Consider the following 12,727-nt stretch of genomic DNA (forward strand, 5'->3'; position numbering starts at 1 on the left):
ATCTTTGTGTGTTCCTGTAAAAATGTGGTAAGCAAGAAAATCTCACTAAAAATGTAGCAGTGGATCCTTGTGACACAGTCCCTCTCCCACCTCAGATACCACGTCTGTCCCTGCATGGTAAGAGCAAAGTTAGAACAGAGAACAGAGTTAGTATCAACTAATAGGAGCTTCTGTAGTGGTTTCTCTAGGCTTTATACTATTTTTGTTGCCCTCAAATTATCTCCCAGTAATCACCTTTTTCTTCTCTCCCATCCTGCCCGTCACTTCCCATGCCCCTTTGTGTTCCCACTCCCTGCCTGTGCCTAGCTGTAGTCCTCCACCGCGGCCAACTCCTTGGGCTCCGGGGTAAGTCCATTGCCTCCCCTCCACAGATGTCATTCCTTTTGCACCCATCCTCCTATGTAGTCATTCTCCCACCTTCCATTCTGCCACTGAACTTCTCTCCATGCATTTTTCCTCATCACTCTTTTGTTTTAAGTTGCATTAGAGAAAAGCAACCAGAGAAGTCATGTAAATATCCTAATTTCCCACAGCTATAAACAATGTTTTCCATCTCATTATTGATCCTTCTGGTTTTTTGTCTTAAGGATAATTATTCTTCAACAGTGGTACCCTTACTGTGGTTGACCAGTTTGAGATGGGGACAGGAAAGGTTCATTCAGTCAGAAGCAGGAACCAGGAGTAGTGTTCTTCCAAGGTCTCCCTGGGTCATCCATTGTTTTCCAGTGATGCTTCTTCCATCAGTTTCAGGCCAATGGCAGGTGGTGCTATGGCACCTGTCAGCTGTAAGTTATCAAACAAGAGATTGAACCCAAGGGGACTTGATAAGCATGAAGACTTGTTTAGGTTTGTGCCAGTTAAGGCAGGATTTCAGTTCAAATTTATGCCTTTCCAGGGTCAGAAATTAAGGGGCTTTTTTCTCACTCAAAGACATTCATGTATCTGTCCAGATGTGTTATCAACATGTGTCTCCTCCTTTTAAAGCATCTGATATTAATTGCAGAAAAAAGCCAGATACTGTACACACATTGACTCTCATTCCTCCATCAAAGTATTTGTACTTGTCCCACTGTCCTGGCTTGAGCCTGATAGGGAAAAGTCTCTTTTGTCCAAGTCACATAACGGAAATTCACCCAAAGTTAAAACACAGAACTACAGATAATGAATGAATTCACTTTTTTACAGAAAAGTGAAAGCTGCCTAGTTTAATATTGTTCCTGTTGTACTGATGTGAGTGCATGCAGAAGGAAAGCATCTCCCACCCTGAGCTGAGAGCACTGGTCTCTGTTGCTTGGTTAGTGGAAACTGTCACATTCTTGGAGCCTGGTCATGAAGGGTACAGGGCCCTGAGCCCTTCTTGAAAGCTGTGGATGGTGAGCATCTGAAAGATGTTCATTGCTGGACTAGCTGACAATCTGGTGTCACGGTTAAATCAAGAAATGAGGAAGGACATCCACTTCTGTGATGACTCTGAGTGGGCTGAGAGGCTTCACCAGACCCTGAGAGTGCTTTCAGCAGCATGTGTGCTCATTACTGGGCATGAGCAAAGGACTTGACTTGGAAGTTGAGCAATGCCACTAATCCAGAGTAGTAATTCTCCTCCAGCTGCCTTCTGGGGACAGTGGACACTTTGGGTACCCTGCCAGCTACAAAAGACCAAGGTTGATCCTAGGACAGTGGGTTCTTTCTGGAGGCTGGACAGGATCACTGCTGGTGACACCAATCTAGCTTGCCTCAGGCTAAAAGAGAGGGAATGTGTCATCTGCTGTGGTCTCCTCCATCACATCATTCATAAAAGACCTTTAAAGAGACCTGCACCTTTAAAGGTTTTTCTTCACAGCTCAGGAGTTTTCACTCTGATTGAGTCCATTTTGTAAAGGGGGCTCATAGCTATCAGTGATGGTATTCTTGCTCTGTCTCCAGCCAACAAGACTTCACCAACCTCTGGAGAGGGCAGTCGCTCTGGTGGGGTCATCCATGTGTATGGTGATGACAACAGTGACAAATCTGCCAGCAGCTTCATTCCCTACTGCTCCATGGCTCAGGCACAGCTCTGCTTCCATGGCCACCGTGATGCTGTCAAGTTCTTCGTCTCTGTGCCAGGTAAGCACAACTCTCCCTCAGCAGGTGCTTATCCCTCCATCCCTTTTGTAGCAGGGGCTGGAGCTGGTCTGCAGCAGATTAGGGTCCAGGCCATGGCTGACACTTCCTGTGGTTCACACATCTGTATTTATACTGGAGATTATAATAATCTGGACTGCCAGATTTGACTAGCAGAAAGAATTGGTCCGCACAATGTGTTTGTGTGCATGTGAACTGTGTGGGGGCTGAGCAGAGGCATGGACAGCACCTCTGTCCTCTCCTAGGCAATGTCCTTGCGACCCTGAACGGGAGTGTGTTGGACAGCCCTTCGGAGAACCCCAGCACAGCAGCCACTGAGACGGAGGGTCAGAAGCTAAAGAATGTCCTGGTGCTGAGTGGAGGAGAAGGGTATATCGATTTCCGGATTGGTAAGTCCCCTTGGTGGGAGGCATCTGGAAAGGTAGTGGGTGCATAGCTGTGGTCATGGAGTGAGGCACCACTGTTGTGGAGAACCAAAGCAGAAAAGCCCCACACTGCTTCTCCTGCATCTGGCTGTGAGGGCAAATAAGGATGTTCCTTGCACAGCACAGGGCTGTCAACCTGTGCCCTGTGGCTGCAGTGCCACACGGCTGTAGTGATGCCTACAAAATCGAGAACAAAACAACACAGTTTTGAGATTATGTTAATATAGGAAGTAATATAAAAGCAGGTCTTTAACTGGAGGCCTCCAGGTGCAATATACACACATGATACAGGACTTCTACACTTTTGTAAGTTAAACAAATTAGCATATTTAACATATATTGTCCAATTAGAAGAGCAGTTGGTTAGGTAATTTTTCCCAGGTTCTGCCCCACTGGAGTTGGTCCAAGAGCTTTGCCCCACATTTATTACATCTATGATGCATGGTAAAAGCAAGACATTCTTGGTTGACTAAAGAAGCAAGACTAAATATAAATAGTATTTCAGGAATATGTTAGAAGGTTAGTTTACTGTTCTAAAATATAGGGGAAAAGGATAGAAAAAGTGCTGGGAGCTACAGCCATGCATTAGCAATCTACAAAGCTACAAATATATTAAAACTATCATAAAATAGCATCAGTATGAATGGCTTTGGAAAGAACAAATGCATCTGTGCCACTGGGTCCAAACATTGCTGCCCCACTATGATTACCCTTGCTTGCTGAGGGTGCTCTGTGTGTAAAATCAGCTTCCCTGAAGGGTGGAAGGGTTTTTGTTGCTGCTGGAGCTAGTTTGTCCCATCCATGCAGTCCAGCTTCAGAAAAGAATGGGGTTGCTGTAAATGTTCTCCAGGCACAGAGAAAGATCTCAGTTCACAGTGTCTGTTATCAGACTGCTGGGACTCTAAAAGGGGTATTGGCCTCTTCAGAGTATTCCAGAGCATTTTCTTTCCTGATGTTTTTACTCTCTGTGTTCTCTTTTCAGGGGATGGGGAAGATGATGAGACAGAAGAGAATGTGGGAGATGCCACCCAGGTGAAGCCAGTACTTTCCAAGGCTGAACGGAGCCACATAATTGTGTGGCAGGTATCATACATCCCTGAGTGAGAATTCCTCTTTTCCCACAATGTAAGTGTCCGTCCTCCCGCCTGAATGCCACGATGTACATACAAAACGCCTGCATTATAACTCCTGCTGGAAACTGACCCTGGACAACTGCAACGGTTCCTGCCTTGGACTGTGACCCCCTTGAACCTCTGAACTCGCAGCTTTCAACTCGGGCCCGTATGCTTTTGGCGTGGTTAGGTTCTTGTTCTGCTCTGGAGCTGGCATCTAAAAGGAGAGAAATGGCAGTACACCATGGAGGGAGCTTGGAGCCAGGACTGTGGAAAACCTTTGCCCAGTGTCAGGAAGGGCAGCTGGAGGGGGGTGGCTCAGGTTCTTGGGCAGGTTGCCTCATTCCCACCTGCATGAGAAAGAAGTGTGTCCCCAGGCATTCCCTGCCAAAGCAGTGATGATGAATCACTTCTGCAGCACCCCAGCAGAAATCCTTCTAGTTCACCAGTATCATCATCTTATCCTTATTCACCCTTAAGCACAGAATAACATTCTCTGGACTTAAAACAACGAAGGGTCTAAGGAAGCCTCCAAAGAGCATCATAGTTTCAGCAGCACTTTGGCTGTGGGGCTGGAGAAGGCAGCAGCTGTCTTACTGTGGGGATCACATACTCCGTCTTTGCAGGGGGAAAGTCCCTTCCTCTGCTGCTGCTGTTGCCTCAGCAGTCATGTGCTGGGTGCCTGCCTGTATGTGTTGCAAGAGAATTGTTTGGTGGGCTCAGATAGAAGATAGGTGTTTGATTGTCAAGGCCAAACAGCTGTAGTAGCAAAAGGGTACCAGAATGTTGCTTTTTTAAGAAAAGGCAAAGCTTTTCTTGCCCCTCCCTTCCAAAACAGCCATACAGAAAAAAATTCCTGAGTTCATTCTGAAAGGTTCATGTGGTGGTTATCTCTGCATTGCATTTGGTGGCTTTTAAAAGACAGGTGAGGGCAGATGGTGTTGATCTGCTGTGAGTTCTGCATTAACACATTGAGATTGCCTCATCTCAAGTTGTGTCTCCTTTTTAGGACCTGATGGAAGGAGATCTTTTTTCACAGAGACTTGGAAAACAGAGACTTGGCAGTTGGTTAGGACAAGTGCAGTCAAGTCTCACCTGATGTCACACACAAAAAGAATTGAGGCTAGATTCCTGACATCTTTTACCTAATATCACAAGCACTAACTATGCTAGTAAGAAGCTTGAAAAGCTGGAAATTTCTGACTCCAGGAAAAATTTGAGAGCCCCCAAGAAAAGTGGTGATAGCCCTTTCTGTCTAAGCAATGCTGAATCCTGCTTACAAAAGAAGCATGTGAATTCTGCTTACAAAAGAAGCAGCAAAAATTGGGGCCAGGGAAAGTGGTTTTGAGCTCAAAATGCAGAATATGAAAGTTCCAAGTGTAGAGGCAATGGTGTGTTCTCCCTTTCTTACACTGTCCCAAAATGACAAATTCTGTGTCCTTTGAAACATTCTTTTCTGGGTGTGCAGGAGTAGGGCAAGTTGCATTTGTGAGTGATGAATTTGGAAGCTCCTGGTGGTCCTCTTGTTTTTTTGCCTGACCTGTACAGCACTCCAGGGTTCACAGAGATGTCCTTGTGACTGTATGGGGACAACTGGGCAAGCCTCCATCTCCTAGAAAGCTCCCTGCTGTGTCCTGTGCTTGCTGCCATGGACCAGGCTTGCAGATCCTGGTGTGCTGCAGGGATCCCATATTCCCAGGGGATGCTCTAACATGTGGCATCTCTCCTGACACAGCAGCACCTAAACAATTTTTGTATCCACAGTTCAGGAAAGGTCATGGCATACATTTTCCCTGCAAGAAGGCAAGAGACATCTCTGGTGAACAGAGGTCTCATCCAGCCACAATGGTGCCCATGCTACGTGTGAGCAATGCTGGTGACATGCACCCATCACACCACTCCTCCACAAGGCAGGAATCCAGCCAGAGGGCATCTTCTAGGCATACACATACTGGACTCTGTGACTGGCACAAAGTTAAGGAATACATGGAGACACCACCTGCATGCTGGGGGACCTTACACCAGGGACATTTTGCTGGGGCACTGCTGACCATGCCAGGCTTTTCATTCACTTTTGCCATATGCTTTCTGCTAGGAAGACCTCTTTGGATCCCTCCCAACACAGGGTACACTGAAGTAAACAATATAACATATAGAGTAGAGATTCCACTGTCATGTAATAGTTCATCAGTTAGGGCCAGGCAAATTTCAGAATTTGGGCTAGTTGAAGGGAAAAAGAAGCTCTGGTAGGGTTCAGTTCCTTAACTCTGTCAGTTCTTTTATAGGAAAGTTAGAATTGCAACATTTGTACCACTGACTGTTCTGTATCTGGTATGAGAAGTTGAAGGGACAGCACTTGATCTCCTGTCACCCACTGGGCCCTAACAACACACGGGAATCTCCCATCAGATTCCTTTCCAGCTCAATGCCATGTTCTCCTCCAAGAGAAGCACATGGCCCAGAGGGGCAGCTGTAGGGGGGGAGACCCAGCCTCTGCTGATAGCTCCTGTGTCCTTGGATCGCTGCTGGGCATCAGGGTGAGAACTAACTGGCTTCAGTACGCTTCTCTGTCATATCTCCACTGTGATGTATGTAATTTATCTTGTATGTTACAAAATGATTTTTAAAAGTGTCTTAAGGCCTGTAAACTCCGCTGTTTGGTATGAAGATGGCATTCTGTAAAGAGCCTGCTGTATGAATATGTTCCCATGCTTTGTCCCCTATGCTGTCAACTACAAACCGTATCTGTTCTGTATGTAATAAACATGTTAACATCACCTTGGGCACCATGGTGTGTTCCTATGAAGGCACTGGGATTGCTGCTCAGTCTTTAAGAGGACACTTGCAAGGGTGGGAATGCAGCTCAAGTGTTCCCTGTTGAGCATTTCAGTGGCAGGAAATGAAATGTTGCTGGCTCACAGGGTCAGAGCAGAAGGGCTGGTCTACCAAGCAACAGTGCAATCTATAGCTTGTACCAGCAGCAGAAATAAAAGGTGGAAATATAAGGTGGCACAACTTCAGAAATAGAAGCTGGAGCAGAGAAGCATTCACCTGCTGGCTTGCTGGAACTTTAGTCAGGATGGCCCTTTCAGGTGAACTGCCAGGGATAACACATCAGGTCAGTTTTCAACACTGTACAGGGTGGCACTTCACAGTCCCATAGGCATTGGTGGTATCAGCATCATTTGACTGCAGGGAGCTTTTCAGTCCCAGCAGCATTTGGACACCTTCATAGTTATTTTGTAGAATTGCATTATTCAAGGGCTAGACATGGCAATGAACCATGTCCTTAAGACTGGAGAGGAGCATCTTCTGCCCCAAGCAGGGAGTCCTAAGGCAAGTCACCTCTGTGACCAACACACGCACTGTGGTGTGCCACAGGCCAGGGTGTAGTACAACTGGCAATGCCTCTGCAGTTAATGGAGGCACCTCAACAATGAGGTTTGGAAACGTATCCTGTGATCCATCCTAAATCCCTGGGGCTGCACCCTTCGAAAAAGCCAGAAGCAGTTTGAGCAGAGCCGTGAGTGAAGTACAGTCATGTCTGGTGGCTAAGTAAGCAGATCACTGCCAACACCCTTTAAACAATCCCCCCATGCTGGTAAAAAATCTGTGAGGAAATGTAGAAGTTTGGGAGGCTCATCAGAACTCACATTATGTTCTGGGCATGGAATCCAACACACGGCAAACAGGCTGTGCAGCTTCCCAGAAGGGACTTTCACTATCAGGGTAAGGCTCCCAGGCTGTCCAGGGCTCTGTGAGAAGACACCCATTTCATGACCCTGAGCTCACCAGCAGGTCCTAACTGTCATGCTAAGTGCCACCTACACCTCCACCTCTACAGGGACCCTTTCCTCCTATGGCCCAGGAGCCTCATTGAAGCACAACCTGAGATCTTCAACATGTAACTGTGTCAGTCTCCAGCCACTCCTGGATTGACTCCTTGGACCCAGGGGGCTGGATTTTGCCTACATCATCTTCAGAGATCCTGCCTCACCCAAGCTGCTGGGTGAGTCTGTGCCTTATCAGCTCCATCTGCTTTTGCTGCTGGCTTGGCTCCCTGGTATACTTTGATCATGGGTCATTTCTTGCCTTTCTGGGGCTGCTGTGACGGGCACTTGGGTCCGCCCTCTGTGGTCATTGTGTGTGCCTCCTCAGGGAGACACTTCCTCTGCTGGTGCTACATTTAGATCACAGCTGTGCAGAACAGAGGACTAGACTGTTCTACTCATCCCATCTGACTCACAACTACACCTCCCTTTAATCTCCCTTGTTCTTGGTTTGTGTTCAGTAGTACCTCAATCATGGTGCAGACAGGAAGGCAACAGCTCAGCTCAGTCCCCATCAGTGGAGACTATAGGAATCAGACAAACTACCTTCCAGCCACAGCAACTGCCATAGGAAGGCTCACAGCCTCAAACCGTGCCTTTAACATTACTCCTGATTCTCCCTCTCCTGGATTCTCCCATTCCTTCTGAAGCCAGAGAACTAGATTTGGCACATGCTCTGCAATGCTCCTGCCACAACAAGGCAGGCTCAGTTCTGTTCCTTGTCACAGGACCAGCTTTTAACTCACAAGAAAAGCCTTCCTTCATATCCCATAGCATCTTAACCCTTCAATCATGATGTAAAGCCTCTGGTGAGGAACCTCTGGTGAGGAGGTGCAGAGCCTCTGCTGAGGAACCCTATGGAAATACAGGTAGCCAATGTCAGTCTGTGTGCTCCTGCATCCATTTCCTGCTGGCTGGGGCCACATGTTCCCAGCTTCATCCAGGCCACACACACTGGGTGGAGCAGAGTCCAGTTGGTGCCCTCCCTCACTAAATCCCTTCAGGCTATTTTTGATTTCAGGATGCTGCAGTAAATGGAACACCACCTCCTGACTATCTGCAGACACAGGAACTAAACAGTTACTTCTGCAGGGAATCAATATATAAAGCTGAATGGCTCTTGTGCTCCCTCCACCCACACCCAGACCAGAGCCTCCAACAGCCTTTGACACAGCAGCAGCATCTGCAGCCACTGCAAGAGAAGATGAAATACCATGAACTGTGCTCAGGAGCTGCATGTTTTAACGTTCACAACGTGCTGCCCTGGAACATGGGTAATTTACAATTGGCTTCAAATGGTAAAAGCCAATCCCACCTCCTTTGCATCACCAGAGCGAAAATAATTTCCCCTATCTCTTGACAGCCATCTTTGGGAGTAAGAGACGGATAGCTTTGGATTATCTTAGTATTGAAGTCATGTTTCTCACTTCTTGTTCACTGCCTTCATATGCTAGTAACAGATCATTCTGCAGAGAACCAGATGCTGTGCCTGAGCTAATGGCTCTCCATTTGGCTGTCACAATGTCTCGGCATTGAAAAAAAATCATGGGTTTTCTTAGAATTGTGCTGCAGAATTAACATTTATTTCCATTTGAAGATACATTTTTTCACAGCTCTGTGAAATACTGTGATATTTACAGTCATTTTTCTGTGATTCATGCAGGACCCAAGTTATATAAAAAATGTTATGCTCCAAAGAACTGCAGCTAGCTGAAGCTGCAGCTGAAGCTGTGTATTTTAGAGACTATCCAGGGAACCAAGAAGACTCCTCTGCTCACTGTAACCAAAGTTATGGAAGAGGAGTCTGAATATATCTGCATCTTCCCTTTCAGATGAGGTGTACAGGGCTGAGGAGAAAGCTGGAAACATCCTAGGACAATGGGCACAGAGGGGCTCTGTAAGACCCTTTGTGCACTGAGCTTCTAACAGGTAGTGAGAGCACATGGGATGCTTAGGACACTGAAGAAGTCTCTATACCGGTGTTCCAGTAGCTTTTTTATTTGCCCACTCTTGGGGAGAGGCCAGGACCTTCTCCAGATCAATAATTGGCTCTTCCATGATTGGTTTTCCCTCCTTCTGCCACTGTGCAAGGATCATGGCTCGGAGCAGTGGTGGGTATGGCAGGAACCGAACAGTCACCTCAGGCACTGGGATGAATTTCTTGAAGGCTTCCTCCTCGTGTTTGGGCACTATACGCCAGTCATGGTACATTGCTTTGTCAATCTCCCTCACTCCCTCTTCAGTTTTGCCTGGGAAAAGATGATGAACACCAGTGGGTAACACCATCACATAAAACTGCCTCCAGACACAGCAAGTGTTGACTCTTTGGCACCAAAAATGCTACAAAAGGCAAGAGTCAACAGAGTTTTCAAAGGGCTGGACAAATTATTCCCTGCTATACTACAGGATCTCACTTCTGTCCTTGAGAATTGAAATAGAAATAGAAACAGGTTCCAGCTGAGTGGGTGATTCCCTCTCTTAATTTAAAGGTTTGCTTTGTCTCTCTCAAGTTCCATTTCCATGGTTAAGGAACAAGAGTAATTTCTCCCTACACTGATGAAAGCTTCCTGGAAAACTAAGTGTTAGAAGTGGCCAACAACTTAAAACCTTTGAATGAGTACTATTTCAGTAATTCCAGTAAGGGAAAATTATATACTTAATATAAAGCAACTCTAAAAAGGAAAATTCACTCATACAACTCCAATCATTAAATTAAAATTCCAGTAACACAACTTAATTGCCATTGCACTTTTTCCTTTTTAGAGACAATTTAAATTGGAATACCCTCATGCTCATACTGTGTCTTGCTTTGAAAGTCTCAGAACAGTCTGTCAGCTCATCTAATAAGCCTTTAGTGCTGCTGTTCCCCAAGGTCATATTCCACTGGCTCTCCCACAGCATTCCTTAGAAAGACATTGTGAAGGAGCTAGATTCCCTAAATGCAAGGAACTTCTTTTCCCATAAAAAGATGTGAGAAAAACAAATTTCCCAGTCAGGCAGCCTGCGGTTTCTCTGCTACCCTCACGCACCCGGTGCTCTCTAGCTCTGCCCCCATGTGTGGGAAAACGAGCTGGTTTTACCTTTGAAGGTCAGGTAGCCCCAAGCTCTTCCATGGTCCATGTTCTGCAAAGAAAAGAGGAACCTGTTGAGGGTGGGTCGCGGCGGGGTGGATGGCGGGAGCTCCGCAGGGCGCGGCGGGGCGGCGGGCGGGACGGGGCAGGTACCTCGGCCGTGTAGTCCGCCTTCACCTTGGTGATGACCCAGTAGCATGGCTCGCGGTGCGCCCACAGCCAGGACTTGCGGGTGACGGTGCGGCCCACGCCGAAACGCGGCAGGCGGCAGAGCAGCGCCAACAGCCGGTTCTCGTTCCGCACGTCCTCCCAGGCTCGCACGGGCAGCCGTTTCTGCGTCAGCGGCCGCCGCATGGTCTCGTAGTCCACGGCGAAGCGCTCAGAGTCCCGCGGCCGATCCTTCAGCGCCCGGTACTCGCGTATCTTCCTGGCCATGGCGGCGATAGGCCGGTGCAGCTTCTTGCGGGCCATGGCGGCGGCCGAGGGTGCGGAGCGGGCAGAACCGAGCGCCGCACCTGGATCCGCTGCTCCCGCCTCTCCCGGAAGCCGCGCCGGGCCCCGCGGAAGTCGCCCCGCCCGTCGCCAGGGTCAACCGCAGCGTTCCGCGTGGCCCAGCCGCCCGCAGCGGGTGCTCTCAGGCTGCTGCCCGCAGAGCGCACAGCGTGCCGCGGCCCGTCGCTGTGGTGCGGACCTGCCCGTGCCAGCAGGCCAGGCGCGGCCTGATGGTACTGTGTGCTAGGCGGCTCTCGGGGGAGCCGGGCTTGGTTGTTGAGATGCATCTGAACAGTGTCTGGTTTAGAAAAATCTGCGCAGATTCTGCTATGCCAGGGAACGTTCAAAACCCGAGTAAACCAGGTTTCAGGAAGATTAAAGCAACAGGTCTGGCCCAGGTCTTCAATCAGAGGCTGGGCCACGAGCAGCAGCCGGGTCATGAAACTCCGTACTGGAATGAGACAAATTCCTCTGAGCTGCTCCAGTCATGGAATGCCAGCACAGTGAGGCTACACTTTTAATGAGTAGACTTTAAGTAAAAACTGCATAGATCAGCCCTTGGATTTTGGCTAAATACTGGTAAATTAAATCTTGACAGAAGGCTTTTTTTCATTGAAATCTGTATCTTAAATTAAAAGAAGCACAGCAATTCCAGCACTGCTGCTAAGTCCTATATTGAAGGCATTCAGGATACTGAGTGGGTTTTTCCAGCAGCCAAGATCAATGTGTGAGGAGAAAGTGGTGTGTTCATGTGTGCTGCACACTAAAAAAGTAAACCACACATTAAAAAGGCTGACAATGCTCTTAAGACTAATATGGTGCATCTCTTGAAAAAAGATAGGGGCATAGGAGTAAGTAGGAGGTAGCTGATTAAGTTGAGAAACACTGGCTTACAATAAAATACTTGATCTCAACCCAGCTGTTAAAAACGAGAGGAAATTCCCGGTACTAAAGTGATTTGGGGGAACTAGCAGAGCAGTTAAACCACTTATTATAAGGTACAGAGTTGGGAGCTTGTACCCAAGGGTTGTGCAGCACAAGGATCAAGCTCGTTTCTGTTTAAGGCCCCTACATATCAGTTTCTGTGCGTCCACAGAGCAGAAGAGGTGACAAGAATGCTTGAAAAATTATGGAATTGGCTTTGCTGGACGGACAGAAATTAAAGACGCCACCACACACAGCAAGTCATCAAGTAAACGATGCAGCTCCGCAACAGCCGACCACATACGGCGTCTCCCCCTGCCCGGGTGAACGAGCGCAAATCATGTTCCAAACCCGCCACTTCCTGGTGTGGCTCCGCGGGGCTAACGGGGGATACATACACAGTCCGAGGGCAGCGAGCAGCGGCAGCAACGGAGCCCTTCGGTTTCTGCTTCTTAAGGGGAATTCTGTCAAGGGAACCGCTGTTAATTGGGGGGTGCTGCAGCGCCCTTCGCTGCCTCGGCGCAAACACGGGCGGGGGCGGCAGCCACCACCAGAGGGGCCCAGCAAAGAGACACCGCCCCACGAGCCGCCACCTGCACTTCCAACGATACGCTCGGCACACGGCGCTGCTTCCGACACTTCCGACGATGCGCTCCACACCGAGCTCCCGCGCAACGGCCCCTCCACACCCACGGCGGGGAAGCAGCCCCGGGAGCATCCGGCAGAGCTCTGCCCCACCCCCGCCCCGCGCG

The 12,727-nt window shown here is 48.4% G+C and overlaps 2 protein-coding genes across 28 annotated transcripts in view; one reads left to right on the forward strand and one right to left on the reverse strand.

Annotated features, from left to right (window-relative positions):
- Window positions 1–6,435, forward strand: part of MAPK8IP3 (mitogen-activated protein kinase 8 interacting protein 3) — a 78,961-nt gene extending 72,526 nt beyond the window's left edge. For all 27 annotated transcript variants that reach the window (XM_077186917.1, XM_077186934.1, XM_077186915.1 and 24 more), the window contains 4 exons: window positions 307–345; window positions 1,924–2,103; window positions 2,367–2,510; window positions 3,529–6,435. In XM_077186917.1, coding sequence (XP_077043032.1) covers window positions 307–345; window positions 1,924–2,103; window positions 2,367–2,510; window positions 3,529–3,650 — 485 coding nt within the window. In that variant the 3' untranslated portion in view covers window positions 3,651–6,435. The remainder of the gene's footprint in view (window positions 1–306; window positions 346–1,923; window positions 2,104–2,366; window positions 2,511–3,528) is intronic.
- A 2,614-nt stretch (window positions 6,436–9,049) lies between these two features.
- MRPS34 (mitochondrial ribosomal protein S34) lies at window positions 9,050–12,661 on the reverse strand. The gene is made up of 3 exons (XM_077186879.1): window positions 10,713–12,661; window positions 10,569–10,611; window positions 9,050–9,737 (listed from the first exon to the last, which is right to left on the reverse strand). Exons 1-3 carry the CDS (start codon window positions 11,028–11,030, stop codon window positions 9,460–9,462), a joined length of 639 nt encoding a protein of 212 aa, XP_077042994.1. The 5' UTR covers window positions 11,031–12,661; the 3' UTR covers window positions 9,050–9,459.
- Between the last annotated feature and the right edge of the window lie 66 nt (window positions 12,662–12,727).

This window comes from Agelaius phoeniceus, chromosome 16 (genome assembly GCF_051311805.1).
Source record: "Agelaius phoeniceus isolate bAgePho1 chromosome 16, bAgePho1.hap1, whole genome shotgun sequence".
In the NCBI taxonomy this organism is placed as follows: domain Eukaryota; kingdom Metazoa; phylum Chordata; class Aves; order Passeriformes; family Icteridae; genus Agelaius; species Agelaius phoeniceus.

Bases quoted from the DNA above. Each gene is read 5' to 3' on its own strand.
- MRPS34 (XM_077186879.1), bottom strand. From the start codon at position 11,030: ATGGCCCGCAAGAAGCTGCACCGGCCTATCGCCGCCATGGCCAGGAAG. The intron at 10,612-10,712 runs GTACCTGCCCCG...TTTTCTTTGCAG, and splicing joins AGGCGGACTACACGGCCGAG to AACATGGACCATGGAAGAGC. The intron at 9,738-10,568 runs GTAAAACCAGCT...ATCTTTTCCCAG, and splicing joins GGGCTACCTGACCTTCAAAG to GCAAAACTGAAGAGGGAGTG.